The sequence below is a fragment of the Poecilia latipinna genome, unplaced genomic scaffold (genome assembly GCF_001443285.1).
Source record: "Poecilia latipinna isolate Pla-1442-1.1 unplaced genomic scaffold, P_latipinna-1.0 Scaffold95, whole genome shotgun sequence".
Taxonomy (NCBI): Eukaryota; Metazoa; Chordata; class Actinopteri; order Cyprinodontiformes; family Poeciliidae; genus Poecilia; species Poecilia latipinna.
Window position 1 is genome coordinate 156,829 of NW_015112711.1, and position 18,335 is coordinate 175,163.

The 18,335-nt window shown below is 38.5% G+C and overlaps 1 protein-coding gene across 1 annotated transcript in view; it reads right to left on the reverse strand.

Moving 5' to 3' along the window:
* The window catches only part of dock2 (dedicator of cytokinesis 2), a 113,846-nt gene that overhangs the window by 71,816 nt on the left and 23,695 nt on the right, over nucleotides 1-18,335 (reverse strand). Inside the window, exons 24-25 of the mRNA XM_015025123.1 lie at nucleotides 16,970-17,076; nucleotides 1,563-1,705 (exon numbers count right to left, since the gene is read on the reverse strand). Of these exons, the coding sequence (XP_014880609.1) occupies nucleotides 1,563-1,705; nucleotides 16,970-17,076 (250 nt within the window). The remainder of the gene's footprint in view (nucleotides 1-1,562; nucleotides 1,706-16,969; nucleotides 17,077-18,335) is intronic.

Sequence of the window (18,335 nt, forward strand, 5' to 3'; positions counted from 1 at the left end):
TTTTAAGGCGTGTTTTTTTTTCCCTTTTTAGTTCCCTTTTTTTTTTTTTTTCCCCCCCCCCCCCGACTCACATGCTAGCAATTAGCAAACCCAAGCAAAAGTGACAAAGTCACTTAAAAATTCGAGGCAAACACTAGCAGACACAAGCATCTGTCTTTCAAATAATTTTTTGCTTGTTTTTGTTTTTCTCTCTGGATATCTGTGCGGTTTGAGGACATTTGCAGTGTGACGATTTAATCAGGTACCACCCAGAGTGAGAAACAATGAACTGTGAGAAACAAAGAAAATGAGGGGCAATCTCTCTGCTTGTGTTTATTCTCACATTTCTACCTGTTTTTTCCAACCCATGTTTTTTTTTATTTATTTTTTTTTTATTCCAAATTCTGTTCACTAACAGCATGTGCATAGATTGAATAAAATATTACCTCTATTTAGACAGAAAAGACAAATGGACAGAGACATTTATACTGACTTGTCACCGACAGGCCATTTTCATCTTCACTTCACAACTTTGCACCTCTTTTTTGTACTTTCCTGCAATTTTTGCTTTTTATAGTCACATCCAAGATATCATCATCAACTGCCCTTATTTATGAATCTCATCAAATTAACTCCACTCCAGTTCATTTATTACGTTTGCTCTCTTGATGCGTCTCTTCTCTTGACTCGTGCTTCATTAGCACATTCCAATAAATAGAGCCAAAAAAAACCATATCCTCACTTCAAAGTCTAGGCAGGCTGTCAGCCACTTGCACAGGCAATTAAAGAGCCCCTCATTGAGATGCTGGTGATGTATTTGTTTTGCATGGAAGTCTGCCTGTATGTTTATTTGAAGGTTTTCAGTTCAAGAGCTGACTTTGATTTGTCTCAAAATATCACATGCAAACATTTGCGAGACCGAATGATTTAATTGGTCAAGGCCAGCCGAAGTCTCCTTCGTGCACAACTAGTTGGAAAAAAAAAAAAAAACCCAGACAGAACTGGCACAGAGAATATACATGTAAAAGTGAAATCGATCCACTGGTAAAAAAGGATGATGTGACAAATATCACAGAAACATCCAAATACCAGATAATATTTGCTAATATGTGAGTTTAAGGTTAAATCAGGAACACAGAGACACAGTTTGATCCTCTGCTATGTTCACTGATCTGCCTTTACGGTCAGCAGATAGAGGGGCTTTAATAACTGTGGCTGACAGCACACTTTTTTAATCTTATTTCTCATCTATTATTAAATTTAGGTCAGGACCACATACACTTTGGCTTTATTGCTGGTTGCTGCTGTGTAACCTGAGCACATCTCAAGTGACCGTTTAGGATGTTTGTACTCACTGACAACTAAAGGAAAACCAGGAGGGACTTTGGTTTTCTCCAAACGGTTTCTCCAGAGACTCGTAGTATAAGCAACAGGACCAAACGGTTCCTGGCTGAGAGATTTTTACCTCTGCAGTTTAGCTGCATCTTTACTCTGCTAAGTTTTCAAACGGCTTTATGTTCGGAGCTGCCTAGTCCTGCTATGAGTGTCCGTTTCACAAACAAATTGTCCGCTGTGTAACTTACGGCATTCTTTCTGCTGAGGACTTCCAGGATGTTGTTTAGAAGCTCCAAACTGTTTCTCCTCTCGTCGTGAGGGCCATCAGCCATGCTGACCAGTGCACCACTCAGCTCCCGCAGCATCATGGGTAACAACACGTCACGGCATTCTGCGAGAACACAAGCGCAAACGTTCAATGACGATTTTGCAATAAGCCAACAACTTGTGCGACACAAGTTCTCTGTTACTGGAGACAGATGGCAAAGGAGAATATTTAAAGGCAGAAACACAAGGCTGCATCTAAGCTGATTTCTCTCAGCAAAACTTTTCAAATACACAAAGCCATCATTTACATTCATTGCTGCTGCACCTGCAGAGGAAGGTGAAACCATAGTGGCGTGAATAATGATGCCACTGGACTCTGAAGAGGAACATCAAATCTACCTCCAGACTCCACAATGGAGCTGTATCAATCAAAAGTATTAATGGTTCAATTCATGTCACAGTGGACATGAATTGCTCCTTTGTCAAATCCAAAGTCAACACATTAATCTCAATTGTCTAACAGTGTTTTCTTTCCTTGCCTCTTGGATTAATAACAGTTTTCACTCCTTCAGAGCAGAGGCACCACCTTGTTACTGTGCTCCCTGTTTTACTGGTTTTACTGTTTAGAAAAGTAGAAACAAGTGAGCAAGTAAAACAACAATTCAATGATTTTCATTTGAAGAATTGTGTCGTTTTTTTTTTTAAATTACAAATTCAGTGCGAGAAGGTATTGTCCATCATTAGAGAACATGATTAGTAATACATCATACTATATATATATATATATATATATATATATATATATATATATATATATATATATATATATATATATATATATGAACTTAACATTGCAAACCCCAAATAGCACATTTAATATATAATAACACAACTGAGTAAGATATGGCCATTATTGTAAATGTGTGACAAATTAAATGACATAATTTACACCCAATACTGTCATGTTTCTGAAATTCTACTTGCCAACAAAATGCATGGCTGCTTGGTCAATTTTTTTGTTAAAAGAATGTATTTCATTTGTTTTATTTACCTTAAAATGTAGGTTTCTCAGAAAACAAAATATAGTTTAAACATTTTAACATAGAAAATTGCATTTCTCAGATTTATGCATATCTGTTACCTTCTCATAATTTGGCTGATGTATTGATAGAACAGGTAATTTGTAAAAATGTGAAATTGGCCATTTACATCACATTAACAACATTTAGTGCAGAATGCTCTTCAATTACAGAGAAATAAAGTAATAATTAAAACATCTTTTCATATGGTAAAGTGTCTAGATTTGACGGTAACAAAGGGAAAAACAGATGCTTCAGTTTTTGTATAACAAATTAAATTTGGTACGCCGGGCTGGTTTTGCTGTTTATTTTTGTTCCATGATTTGTTTTAATTTACACATGCAACCTTTATCCACAGCTATGACATAGATTTTAGATTTTGATCTTTTTTGCCTTTGTTTGAGATTTTTTTTTTTTTTCCCAAATGAAAAATAAATAATGTTTGTCTTCCAGATGAGAGTTGCAGTCAGATGAACAAATGCATCAAAGTATGGATTAAGAGTTCACAAAGTAACTTTATCAGTATTAACGCCTAAAAACTGAAGTATCATCATCAAAAAAAATCATGTGTTTTCAGCTCAGGCGTCACTTATGTTTAACAAGTTTAAAGTCTGAATTATGTTGAAAACATATTGCAAAAACTTTGAGCTTATAGTCTCCCAAAAGGTCTGAAAAAAGCTGCCCCATTTCCAGTAAGAGCTGCCTTCGTGCACTACAAGCTCACAGCAAACAAGAACCGCAGAGCTCGTTGCCAGTAGAAATGAGTGTAATGCTCCTTTAACAAGGCTATCCTTTTAATATTTTTTGAAGTCAGCAGAACTAAAGCCCGTTACGAGCGAGTGTGAACGCAATCTGTCAGCAGAAAATATTTATTATCTGTTGACAAGTAGAAACTACATGTGTTTATGAATAACTGATCCCTCTCACAGCCCTGACCCCTCCCCTGCATGTCTTCCTTCTCCATCTTTCTGCTACTTCACATCATCCACCCCATGCCTCTTTCTGCAGCCTTAGGTAGACAGAGACCATTAAAAGCTCATTTGGGCTCATGCTCATTAGGCCCATTATTAACTGAGCAAAAGCCTTCATTGCCTGCTGCTGGACCCTCAACGCAAACTAATCTCAGCAACACAAAGTCATAAAAGCGAATCGCTAAGGGATCAGAAAATAGATGACTGACTGAAGACCTCCAAGACCTCAGATGGAACACTTTTAAATAAGTCGAGCAGAGACAGAAAAAAAATCTGATGTGTATCATTTTAAAACAACATAAAGGCACAACTAAATAACTAGAACCGCGAGCAACCCAGCAAATCCACACCAAATCCACCACGCCCCTCTCCACGAGCTCTGTACATTTTTCAATTTAGACTGAAAAAATGTCTATAAAGTCCACATAAAACATGAACATTTCCATATTCAATTAAAGCATTTGAAAAATAGTGTGTCTGTTTCAGCAAGATGAACAACTTGAACCATGTCACTCATTTCTATATGCAAAGGTGTTCCTCCTGGATGGGTAATTGTTGACAGCAGCTAATGCCTGAGATGCTACCAGCTGACTATTTACCTAGAAACCCTGCTAAATCTGGTTAATCCACCACGGCAGAAATTCATCTTTTGCCCTTCCAGATACAACACGGTGGGTTGTGCTTCATGCCACTGTTGTTTTTGAGCTTAAGTATTAATCCGTCTGCCTTCACGGGAGGATGTAACTCTGAATCTACGGACCTGCACGCTTTGTTCCACGGCGAAAGTAAAGTTTCAGTTACACTGACGTAACAATCAAACCCAGCTGTTACTTTTGGGGTGTTGTGATCAGAAGAGTGTGTGTGTGTGTGCGTGTGTGTGTGTGTGTGTGTGTGTGTGTGTGTGTGTGTGTGTGTGTGTGTGTGTGTGAAGGCTGCAAACCAACACCTCTACATTTATACATTTTGTTCTTCAACATTTCAACTTGGCAAAAATTATTTGCAACAACTCATTTCGCAAACTTGAACGACAGATTGTTCAGCCGATTCAATTTCAATTTCTAGTTGAAATTTTATCTTATCACAGTCAAACAAGAATGTGTGCTCCGGTAATAGAAAACAAACCGAGGGCAGTAGATACAACATGTGATTCCACTTTAAACTTTCAACAGATAGCTTGGATTGTATTTATGCTCTTCTTGCTCCTACTCTGGTCACGAAAAAGTCAGCTTTAATTTGTTGTGCGCTGACAAACTGCTGAAATGACTAATACACAACTTAATGTGGTAGAAAAAAATAAATGATGTGGCACAACAAAAATGTAGTAGCAGTGTACAAGGACTGCAGTGACCCATTTCTCATAAAACCACTGATTTCAAAGGTGATTAGCATAACGTTGGTTAATATTTATGCTGTACAATCATGCAGCCCTCACCTGCAGCAGAAACATTTTGCACCACTGTAATTTCTCTGTCCACAATCAGCTCCACAAAGAAAAGCGTTTTGACAGAGCCTATGTAGAATGCAAGTACTTGCATTTTTCATCAATCTAACAAGCGATGTTAATAACACTGATGAAACAGCCAAAACTTGTGGTAAGCTTCTTTGAACAATCAAAAGTATTTCCTTTAGTCCGCATCTGCTTGCAGTTCTAAATGTCACAGAACCAATCATTTATAAATGCTCTTTTAGTTTACTTATGTCGGGCATCCTTATTTGAGAGATTTGAGAGTCAAGAGCATAAATAATATTTGAGAATCTTATTAAGGCTCCCTTACTTACACCTGAAATTATAAATATGTAAACATTTACATATTATAACATAGAACAACATCTAGCAAATAAAGATCTATTTCTGACTGAAACAAGAAATACTTACACGTTATGCTTTCAACCACCAGCTATGGGATTATTTCCTTCACAAAGTGGGGATAAACATACTATGAATGTCAAGTATTTTTAAATGGTTTCTTGTCTAACTCAGGTGGTTTACAATATGTTGTAAAATATAACATATTGTAAAAACATCTGCCACTTCTTTTGGAAAGGCTGCACACTGTATCTCCTGATCCCATAAACTTAAACTGTACTTGCACAGGCCCACAGGCTAATTTGTAATGGTGCGAAGATGCAAAAAAGAGAGATTTCCTAAGAGTCTTAACCTGCGTAGAAAGGGGCGATTAAAGGGAAGAACCAGGATATGAAAAAGGTTACACATTCCATAGACACTGGTAGAAAGAATCCATACTATCCATGTATTTATTTTACGCGGCTAACTTATTCATTTCTACAATTGCAAAACTGCTGGTTCTGTCTATGTCTCATGCAGAACCGAGACATAGAAAATGCCTCATTTCTACAGATGGTGTTTTTCTCTGCTGTGACTGGGTGAGGAAATGGTCCCCACCCTCAAGGTGCAACAAATGAACATGCACACCATTTACCACTTCGGCCACAGATTCTGACATCAATCCTTCCATTTTCTATTCCTGCTCGATCTTAAAGGGTCACAGGCTCGTCAGTGCAAGTCAGCAGCAGGCAATGATGAAGACCCAGAGTTCACTCTGGACAGGATGCTAGTCCATCACAGGGTAACACGGACACACAAGATGAAAAATATGAACACACACACAACGCAGAGCTGTTTTGTGCAGTCAGTTCAACCCAACAATGCATTTTTTGCGTTGTAGTTTCTGGACTGGAATACCACACAAAAGATATGCACTTACATCCAAACTCCACCAATAAAGACAATGGAACGGATCTAAACATATGGACCTTCTTATTGCAAGGCGACAGTGCTAACAATTAGAATGCACTGGAACCCAGCTTGACGGAGCACATTCTAATATCCACCTATTTTCTATACCAGTTCAAATCCCGCGCGGTTTCATGGGGGCTCTCCAGCGCCCAGTGGTCGAAAGGTGGGATACAATCTGGACAGGTCATATATTTGTCTAATTAAATATATTTATAAACTTTTTAAAGAAAGCGTTGTGCTCCGTCTCTAACTGAAGTGAATGTTGGTTAATTCACTAATGTATGCGCTTTAAAACATTCCAGCACTTCTACGTTCCTCTTGCCTGCGTGATTTACTTACATGTTGCAGGTCATTGCCTGTGGTGCAACAGCGCAATAAATCAATTCAGCCATGCTGTGGAAGAAAGCTTCGCCAACCTGCCCCGACAGATAAATGGAAATCAGGATCTTGCCTCAAACACAGGAATGAATTTTACTCGTTTCTGGCTTTCAATAAATTGTATCAGTGTGTTGTTTGTGGCAACACACCGGTGTGGATCTGCACAGATCACTGCACAATTAAGGGCATACACACAGGTGCGGATATGCAGGACAAAGCCTACACCAACAGAACCTTGTGGACTCATTTACATTCAAATCAAAATGTCTATTTTTTTTTTTTTTCCAACCTTAAGCCCAGATGGTGATTATTAATTCCAGCGTATTGTGCCCGGTCTGAATCACTCTGTCTGTGTCTGATGTGGATGCTTTGTTGCGATTTGATGTGTAAACGCTTGGATGCGTATCTTGATGTGTGAACGCGCGGTTATGTGTTTGGGTTACCAAGTTTGAAACGGCAGACAGTCGCCGGCGTTGGCTTGTCGCCACACACAGAGAGGAGCTTTGATGGCTCAGGAGCCAGCTCATTGCTTCTCGCTTCCTTTTTTTTTTTTTTTTTTTTCACCTTTTTTTCTGCCAAACACAATAATCTATAGCACGCAATAATGAGACGCAATCTCAGTTTCTAAGAGGTATGTAAATCAGACTTTCCCTCCTCCGTCTCTCCATCCCTGTCTCATCCCTCCTTTGGCTGTCATTCTCTGCTGTCGGAAAGATAGAGTGATAGGGAAGATGATAATGAGGAGGTTCAGAGGCACGGCGACAAGTAAATCTTCTGAGTTGAAAGGGGGATGGGACCATGCCAAATGTCGTCTCGCTCTGCAATGACTAAATGTCTCTTTCATGTCACTGTGGGTGTTTCCTATCATCCATTCTCCCTCCATTTTTCATTTGTATTCCTCTCTCCTTTCTTACTTTTCCCCCTTGCACCGTCTTAAGGTGCCGCTCTGCATTTGAAGTCACACATTTCATCCGTTTGTGGACTTTGCTGACACTGACATGCATTATTTGTCAAAGGAAGAAAAGATGGCGTAGAATGTTAACGGAGGACATCATATTGTTTTGTGAAGGAACTGCCTAAAACTGCAAACAAGTCAATGACGTTAATACAAACTGGCAATGATGCTTTAAAGAACATTTTTTAACTGTATTTCCTGCTATGATGTTGATAAGACTAGGCAGGCCAAACGGTGACAGCAGAATCGCATTCAATAGTGGCTTCAAAGGATGCTTTCTTGAATTAAACAGCTGTTCGTCATGACTCGCTGTCATGTTTTGCACATTATGCTGTTGCAAAGTTAGCGACAGAAAGGAGTGTGGTTCAGTAAACGAGAAGGCTCCCCGCTTGTTTTTTCACTTGTTTCTTTTACTATTTGTTTAGTCATTCATACAATACCTTGCAAAAAAAAAAAAAATCATTGCCATTAAATCTTTTCACAGTTTGTCACTTGAGGACAACAAATGCAATGAGATGGCTAAACAAAACAATATGTACATTTTGCAAGTCCATACCTGTTAACTGTAAGAAAAGTGTGGAAAGTATGAATTCATGCATCTCCGGTCACCTTGAATTGGGACTTTTTACAACCACTGTGTGCTGAAACAAAGGCTGCAAGTATTTTAGGGACATTATAACTGCACCTTCTTTGAATTTCAGGACAATTCTTCTTCTTTTTTCTTTTCTTTTTTTTTTGCCTTTTTACTTTTGAAAATATCTCCAAACTGGTCAGCTTAGATCAATAACACCCGTCAAATCTGATTTAGATAAGTTGTTCATTTAGGTCATTTTAACACAATAATATTCTTTAAAGCAACTACTTGTAGACATAGACATTTTTTTTATGGTCTTGTCAGAAGGTGAACCTCTCCACTCAGCTCAGGTCTTTTGCTCCCTCTGACAGGTTTCCATCCATGATTGTTCTGTTTTCAGCTCCATCCATCTTCCCTTCAACATCCTCCTTTCCACTGAAGAGCAGCATCCCCTCAGCATTATCAACCCATCATTTTTGACTGTAATGATAGTGTGTTGGGCTGGTATGAAGTGATCATTTTGACTCCACATGGTGTTTTGCATTTAGCTGAAACGTTCAATTATGGTCTCGTGTGATTACTATTTTACACATTTTTTGAGTATCTTACGCAGCTTGTAGCAAACTGCACACACTTCTTCTGACTTTCTTCAACTTCTTATGACTTTGTTTTAAAGTTTTTCTGTAAAAGATCTGATTTTTTGAGGGAACAACTTGTTCTGTCAGCATATTCTGTGGATCTCTGCAGCTCCTCCATTTTTATTACGAGCCTCTGGCCTTTTTCTTTTCATTTATTTTTATTTTTTTTCCCAGCCTGGCCTGTTAGCTTAGGTCTGTAGTTGTGTTACGCTCTCTTTTCGGCTAATTAATGGGAGAGAGCTCCATAATATTTTCTAAGCTTGGGATATTGCTCAATATAATACAACAACGCTTTAACTTTTCCACAAATGACCTCTGACCTATCTGGTGTGTTTTGGGGTCTTTTAGATCTTGTTTGTTCACAGGCCTTCATAGAACAGCTTTCTTTGTATTAATACTTGAGAACTATATGTATTCTGTTTTGTGTCGCATGAAATCCCAATAAAATAAATGAAACAATTTAGTTGTACAATGTCAAAATGTAAAACAGTTTAATTATGGAGATTTTTTAGTTTTAATTTATATTTTTACCTGTTTTAGTGCAACTCCACCTTTTAATTGTTCAATCTCCTCATTCAATCTATTAAATACCAACAGTTTGATACCTTTTACTCTGTTAGTATAATTAGTTATTTTAACCTAGACCAAAGCAGGTTAGTAGTAGACGAATTCAATGTATCTAGCAAGTCAGTGCCTTGGTAGATGAGTTGATTTATTCCACAACCAGAAAGCATTATGTCACAAAGCTGCTGGCTCTAGCTAAGCCTGTATCTGATCTTTCTTATCAAATCCAGCTTTGTGTGTGTTCTGATTGAATAACAGGGCAAGGCACTTATGCTGAAGCCCTAAATCTCTGCTCATGATATATTAGCGAAGTAGATCCAGTTTGTCTGTCATTGCTGCTGTTGGACAATAAGTGAGCATCCAATGGGACGTTTGGCTTTTAGCACTCTCTGTAACAATGCGTTCCTCTAAGCTGGGAAATTGATCTAAGACGGCTTCAGACCAAAACGGGAGCTCTGCGTAACTTTGCCTCCCATCTGTGTGTAACATTGACACATTTGCACATCTGTACCACATGAATTATATTCCCACGTCATGTCCCTCTGCTGTCCTTGTCTGCATTCAGTTTCCACTGAAATCGCCCCACAGGCTCAGGCAACGGGAATATAAATGAGACGGAAGGAAGGTGTGAGGCAGAGGCATTTCCCAAAATGATTAAACTCCCTTCACTTTACTCCATTAGTCTCATCCATCCCTCGTTTTGTCCGATCACATCCTCCCAAACTGAGGGCTCTACAGAGATTGAATGACAGCCACTACCTCTTCCACTCTCATTAACCTTCTAAGCCCATCAAGCCAAAGCTCCACAATAAGTGCAGCTATTTTGGGTCGGCTTGAGCAACATTTTAAAATCACATGCAGCAGATGGCTCGACTGCTGTCAAACCACGGCATAAGACTTTTACAAATACGTCACTACTTGAACGTCATTTACGTTTATGGCCCTCTGGAGAATTCGCCATCACTCTTTGATGCGCGTCTGTGCATAGCCTGAACCTTGCAGTGATACAGCAAATGCTAATATGTTGTCATTCTGCATTTACTACAAAAATAGGGAAGGGGAAAGAATGGAATGTCAACTAAATACAAGTCGGCTCATAAGCAGGAAAATGTGACAGAGCAGAGAGAAGTAATTTGCGACAGCCTGCAGGGACTGTAATTTGACGTCTGTGTTATGATTCCAGCTCTGATTTTGACTTACAAATGCACCATGATGCACAGAAGAGCTCTCTGGCGAACAAGCAACCTGTTACATACGCTCCTGCCCACACGCTCACTGCTGCAGTTCAGAAGACAGATTTGAAATTACAGCTCAAGCTGCTGCATTGATATGGCAAGTGCTAGAAATACATCACAGTAATTGCAAGACTCTTGAGGTGCCTTGCATACACTTGCTAAGGTATAAGCTCAACCTTTATATGTAGCATATCACAACCATAATGCCCCTTCATAAAAAGTGAGCACTGAAGATTTATGTTTTTGTAGGCAGAACACACAAAGTTGCGAGGTTATTTTTGCACTTGTAGCTGTTTTAGAGCAAACAAGTAGGCCTACGGTGACATATCAATATTGCTGATAGAGAAACTAGGCACAACTGTGAACTGTGAACACTCAGCGATGATTAAATCCTGAAAAATAATAACTCTACAGTGCATCATTCACCCATATTCATCAAACACTTGTACACCTCTACTAAGTAATTAAATCAGGGGAAATACACATGCTGGTGTCAACAGTGTTCTGTGACGTGTGGCAGTAGAACAAAAGTAATTCAAGTAATGACTCTGCTGCCTTTTATACTAATTGATAAAAGATTAAAAAAAAATAAAAAATAATAATAATAAATAATAATGCAGCCAGGATCTAATTTTTCAGCAATGCGAGTTATTTTTTGCGTTAGTTTGACATTATCATGATTCCCAAACGTGTTCATATCTCTTCAAATATTCCACTCATTCTGGAGGAAGTTGGAATCAAACATTTTGATCTTTCCAACACACACACAACCTAATCGTTAGTTATGGCATGTCTATCGGTTTTGCACATACAGACTGAAATACTTACCGTTTTTTTATATGTTAATGTCATTTAGACCTAATAGGACACTATTAAGTTTAAATGACATTGACATATAAATGACATTTATATGTCAATGTCATTTAGACCTAAGAGGACACTTCAAGTAGTGCTGTAAATTTTAAATTGTCTGTAGCTTGGGGGCATTTTAAAGATATGACTATGCCTTGACTATGTTTGGAGTTGCTCTACTGCCAGAAGACCTTTGACCCCAGTCTCATGTCTTCAGTGTTCTCTAACAGGGTTTAACCTGCAATTATCCCTTAGTTTGCTCTGTATATCTATGCCAACAGCATGATGCTGCCACTATCATGGAAAGCGATGGAGTAGTGTGTTCAGGGAGAAATGAGTATCAATTTTTTACCAAACTTTATATGAGTTTCTCTCATCTTGCCATTCATCTATTAAAGCCAGATTTGTGAAGCACATAACTACTTGTCCCATTGACAGATCTTCCCACTGGGGCTGTGGACCTGCAGCTCGATGAAAGTATCGATTGGCTGTTTAACTACTTATCTGACACTCTTACTCACCTAACTCAAACTGTCAATTTTCAGATTATTATTTGAAAAAAAAATAAAAAAACAATGTAACCAATTTAAAGTCAGACACTGCCTTGTTTTTCTCTGTCAAAAAATATTATATCATACGCTGAAGGTGTAAGGAGGCAAAACATGCGACAGGTCAAATTGTGTGAATATCTTTAAGCCTCTCTCTGTCTTACTTTATGTTCAGTTTGTTTTCAACTGCTCATGTTTATACAACAAGGCAGATTGTAGTAGAAAAAAAAAAGACCGCATGGACTGAATTTGACTCACTTTGTTCAGCGGAAAGGCTAAAAAAAAAAAAAAAAACAACTGACTCATCCTTTGCATTTACTTCATGTCCTTCTTGATCTCTCGTTCTTTTTTTTTCACTTCATCAGAGTTGATGCTCTCAATCTGTCTCAGTGATTGCCTGATGAAATGATAATTTGCCCGAATTGAGCCATAATGCGCCTTGTGAATTTAATTTGGTCTCAAAGCCAGATTAACCCACATGACAGGATGCACATGTCTGTCAGCGCATGTGGACTGGCATGAGCATGTACATATTGAGCATGTCTGTGTGGAGATACACTATGTGCTTGCCAAGACTTTTAATCCCTGGAGCGTGTGCTGAATAAGTCCAATGAGCATTTCTGAGTGAGTGTGGGGCAAAGAGTCTAAATCTCTTCAAATACTGCCCCCGGATAAAACCGGTCATAATAAAGTCAAGCACAGGAGCAAATAACATTAATAAGATGGACAGAGGTATCAATATTTAAAACTGGAATTAAGGGGGGGAAATTGACTCATTCATGAATCCATATAGACATAAAAAAATACTCTTGAACTTAACTACTAAGAAAAAAAAAATTAAGAATTTCATATGTAATTTTAAGATAATGCTACATATGTTATTCAGGGAGCTACACTACTCTGACTTTCACAGATGTCTAATCAGATCCACTCTTGTTCAGGATGCGTTTTATTTCCACACTTCACCTCTCACGAAACCTGCCGTTTGTTTGAGATTTTGCAAAAAGAACCGTGCAAGTTAGTTGGCAGGAAATGACACGCATAGAGAGAAAACACCTCTTGAACTTGTGCAGTAGCAGCACACAAGCGCAGGAAAAACAAACGTGTGCTGCTGAGTCAAATCTGAAGCAGCAACCGTTCCCCACTCAACACAGCATCCCCTTCCGCAGCGAGGGGAGTCAGTGGATTCGATATTTTTCCCTGACGAGTGAGCTTGGCAGGTCTATTTGGACAGACAGGTGGGGATATTAAATATGCATTACTGTGCAGTGATAGGACACCAGGCCATTAGCTATTATAAATATGTAATTTAAGTCTGCTGCATACATTCTGTCTGCTGAACGAAGGGTCTGTGACTATACAAGCCCGCTGATTAGCATCCCAACACTAAAATGCATCTCAATTAGACTGAGTGTCAGCCCTCATTTGGGAAAGCTGGGACTGAAATGGAAAAAGCAGATAGATACAAAAAAAATGAAATTAGAGTAATGCACAAAAAAAAAAAATGCAGGAAAGGCGACATGATATCAGCTGCTACCAACCGGCAAATTCCAGTCATGCCAATAGTTTTTATTTAGCCTGTTTTGAATGAAATATAATGAAATTGCACAAAAAACAGTTTGTTCTACATCACAAATTAATTGATTTCAACTCATGAAACCCAAAATGTAACGTGTTGTGGTAAAAATGCACAGTTGGAGCCACACATTGCCATAAAGTAAATAAAAAAAATGCAACAATTTTACCAGTATGTAATAATTTGCTTTTGTTAAATCCCAGAATAACATATAAAAACATTTTCTGAGATTTTTAAAAATAATTATGGTACTTTTAAGTGTATATGACTTGGTATATATCTGTGTCATAAACATTGTTGATACATTAGCTAGGACTGTCTTTAATTTCAGACATTTCTGTCACTCGTGTACATCACATTTACAGTTAAAACCAGGGTTTTTTTTATGTCTAAAAGAGTCACCATCACTAAATCAGACTAATTATTTCTCATTCTAGCTCAGCTTACACTCATAAAATGAGAGTATTTATGAGATTTAGAAAAGGTATGCGAAGGCTCTATCATATTTATCACATTAGAACCTATTCAAAACTCAAAGTTTAAATGGTATTTCTAGCTGAAAGTATGAACTTACAACTAAAATGCCTTTCTTTTTTTCTCGTTGCATTATGTCTCTTGTATCCTTTATTTCTTTTTGATTAATCTGTAATCTACCTCTCACATTTTGCTCATCTGCCTGGCCCACTGGCTCTCCATTCCTCATTTTGTTTTGTTGTTCTGCAAATCCATTTACCCCACCCTTCCCTTCACTGCTTTATCACATCTAATCTGTCGTTCACCAGGTTTTGCTTGAATATTAACAAGCATTGCAGTATCTGAACAGATACTGTGATGGAGATACTTTAATATCTGCTAGCCGAGATTGATGTGCTCTTTGATAGCTTCATGGACAGTTTGATGCAGATTTTTGTTTTCCTTGTTCTGTATATCCTTTCTCTGCCTTTTTCTTTCTCCCTCTGTTTTCAGTGACAGAGTATAAGTCAGAGCATTTTGTCAGCAAGCCAGAGGGCTGCACCCCTGGGGAATCAATCATCTGAGCCACGATCGATACCAAAGAACCATATTCTGGGCCCATGTTAGCTACAAATTTGGGTTGCAGCGACAGTCTAGCAAAAATCCTCAGTGCAGCTGTACCTTAACCACCACTGCGAAAACAATGAGATGCAGCCATGGACAAAGCAAGAACAGCTAATCAGATTTTCTATGAATCCATCTTGCACAGGCCAGGTTCTGTTTGAAGCCACGTCTGGCGACCGCAACCCTTTAGAGTCTACAAAAGAAGTCAAATTATCGTTCCAATTATTGTGTACACAAACATCACAGCATTTGATCAATCCCATCCATCATTATTTGGACCTCAGTGGGGAAAACAACAATTTATCAGCTCGGTACAAGAAAATTAAATGGCTTTAACAGGTCTAAAAGGAGGCTGTGAGGGAGAGGAGGGAATCACTGATGCATGGCAGGCTTTAAAGGTTTGGAATCAATGAGAAAAATCTCTTGTAAATGTGTTAAAATAAGGTAGTTGTAGTCTAAAATCAGACAGGTTTAGAAAAGTCGAAACAAAAGGCTCTGGAAACACGTCCTACCCTGTGTTTTCTTTTTTTTTTTTTTTTTTTAAAATCAATAGATGATACACCTCCCTTAACAGAGAGATAAATTAGATTGATATTCTATTAACACATGTGTATTAGAATGGTCCACGTTTCAAAAGTCCACACAGGAGTTTAGAATCGATACAACATTAAGAAATCGTTCCGTTAGAAGCCACTGATGCCTTTTAAATCTCTGCTCAGGTCTGTTATTTTTAACCTCCAGACAGGTTAATCACAGATAGAGACATTTACCATCAGTCGAAGGTCAACATCAACAGTGCCACTTGGACTGATTGTAATAAGATGGCATCTAACTGGGACCATTGCTCTGATTATGATACGGCTGTGGGTGAACCTTATAGGCCTAAACTCATATGTTAGAATATAAACATCAAACATCTGTGGTCTGGATATAAAAACTGATGGTGAGGAAGGACGGGTTTAGGTTGGTTTAACTGTAACTGTCGGTGGAGAAAATATGACTTAAATAAATTGAACTGCAATAAAAATATATGGATTTAGATGGTTAATGTTGATGCAGTGAAAATTGGGAGAATTAAAAAAAAAAAAAAAGATAGTTCAGATTTCTTTCCAGCAAAATAAACATGCATGTCGCTATAGTAATAAAATATATATTTATTATGCTATCTTTCTATTTTAGGGCTTCGTGGTTTCTGGTTTTTGTTCGAGATCTCTCAAGACTAAAGCATCTAAAACAGATGTTTTAGGTAATGTTGGGGTTTAATTTCAAAGGGGCAGGAATTTGGTTCAAATGTTCCCTGGGTTTCTTATTAAATCAGAAAGAAAAAATTCATTAAAGCACAGTCGGCTCATTTATGACACGTAAATGGTTCAAGGTAAGAATTGCTGGTTCAAGGTAAGAATTGCTTTGACACATTTTGCTATTATGAAAAATTAAAGACCTGATTTAACCCGTCAAAAACTGATCAGAGTCAATCCGAGGAAAACGCTGTGATCAGCTTCCAGAGTATTTACATCTAATATCAAGAGCACAAAACAGCAGCAATCCTTAATAACCAAACATATGAAACACATATAAGTCAACATGAAAATCTGGATGTGAGGGGAATTTAAATGAGCAATTGTTTATCACAGAGAAGTTAAATATTTAACCTGATTATAATGAGGATTAAATCTGCTCGTCTAAGTATCCTAGAGTTGAACATGAGTCCATTTCTCTGTCTAAAGCGCAGATGAATTTGGGTCATGCAAGCCATAAAGCAATACTGTACGAAAAGTATGGCTCAATTTTGAGCTATGAATTAGCTCAAAGTGCTCATCCTCCTTTACGTACGATGCTTGACTGAGTAGTCCCCCAATAAAACGGAACATTAAGCCTTCAGAATAACCACGATGAAGACGTTGTTTCAGAATTAAAAACATTTTTACTGGCCATAAAGCGGAGCAGGGACACTTTTGAACTGCTCTGTTGGAAATAATGATAACGTTTCACAGACCTTTTCTTGTAATTTCATAAATAATGCCACGAGGAATAAACAGATTTCCTGGGAATTTAAATCAGAATCAGCTAACATTTTTCTGACATGAAGCAAGTTTGTGTCTGGTTCTCCACGCAGGATCAGGCCTGCTGTCGTTTAACGACGAGCTGCTCAGGCGACAACAACCCGAAACAACGAGACGCACCTTGTTTCTGGAAGAGCTGGCTGCTGACGATTTCAGTCATGGAGGAAACCTTCTGTTTCTGGAGCTTTTCAGGTGGGATGCAGGAGTAAAAGTCGTGCAGCAGTTTGCTGAGGGAAGAAAGCAACGGATGACAGGAGAATTAATTACATGTGGAAACAGCAGCACATGTTTGTTTTCCTGGAAATATCTGGTGCAAACAATTCGCATTTGTTTCATCGCATTTCATTTTTGTCTAAGTAGTCTGGCCACACTTTGGCCACGTTCAAAGCTAAGATCAGCATTTTAATCACCTTGTTAATATTTCCAGCTTCAGTCATCTGACCTGAAAGGTTAAAAAAACACGAATCCACTTAAAGGAAACACTTGTAGAACATAGAAAACACGAACCAGAACCACGAGGCGAGCGGCGTTTGCCGCATAAAAACAAATGAGCCGGAGCGTGCGTGCTCATTAATGAAGCCAACGCCTCTTATTCAGTTTCTCAATAATTAAACAGGTTAAGCAGCCTGGTTGGTCGCCGTGACGCTACTTGGAAAAGACTGAACACTCAGACCACAGCAAAACGTCTGTCGCTTCTCTTTCTCTCCGTTTTTCCCCCGTTCCTCTCATCTTTTGCCAGCCGACATGGCATAACTTTTATTAACAGTGTGAAATAATAAAACACACACCCTTCGTGACAGAAAGGTTTGTGTGCTGTTATGATGTGCGTAAGCCGATGTGGGCACATGCTGAGGCACAGACGGCCATCTGAGACTTATCAGGCCCACTAATAATCTGAGCCGAATCTAATTAAAATCTGAAATGCCAAGCAAAGGACAATAAAACACGGGCACAGATGACAAAAATATTTGCAAGCAGCACTACACGGATCAGACTGCAGCTAAGTTTACAATGTGCAGGATCTATAGAGGATATAAGAACGCTTTGATGTCCACCTCCTGCACTGTGACTGTAATTCAAACAGTTTGCTTGCGGAAAATGCTTGAGGGCAAATCTTATCAAAAATGCAGCGGGGACCTTACTTTCAAGTTCAGATGGCTCTGATAGGTTTGTGAATGAGAGCGTAAGGAAGAAAGAAAGAAAAAAAAAAAGAGGATTTATGTGCAGAAGAAGGAAAGGGAAAAATGAATGACAGAATATAAGGACGGATGTCCCGACTTTCAACTTTACACCTCGGTATCTTTGAAATATTGTGTACGGCTGTGAGTCAGGTGGTAAAAATAAAAATACTGAAGCTATAAGAGATAAACAGGTGGCTGCAGATAATGCACAACCAATAAAAAGGACACACACAGGTCAGAGAAAGGTGAAATGAGGAAATTAGAAGGACAAAAAGCTTCAAAATGCTACGCAGATAGTTCTGAAA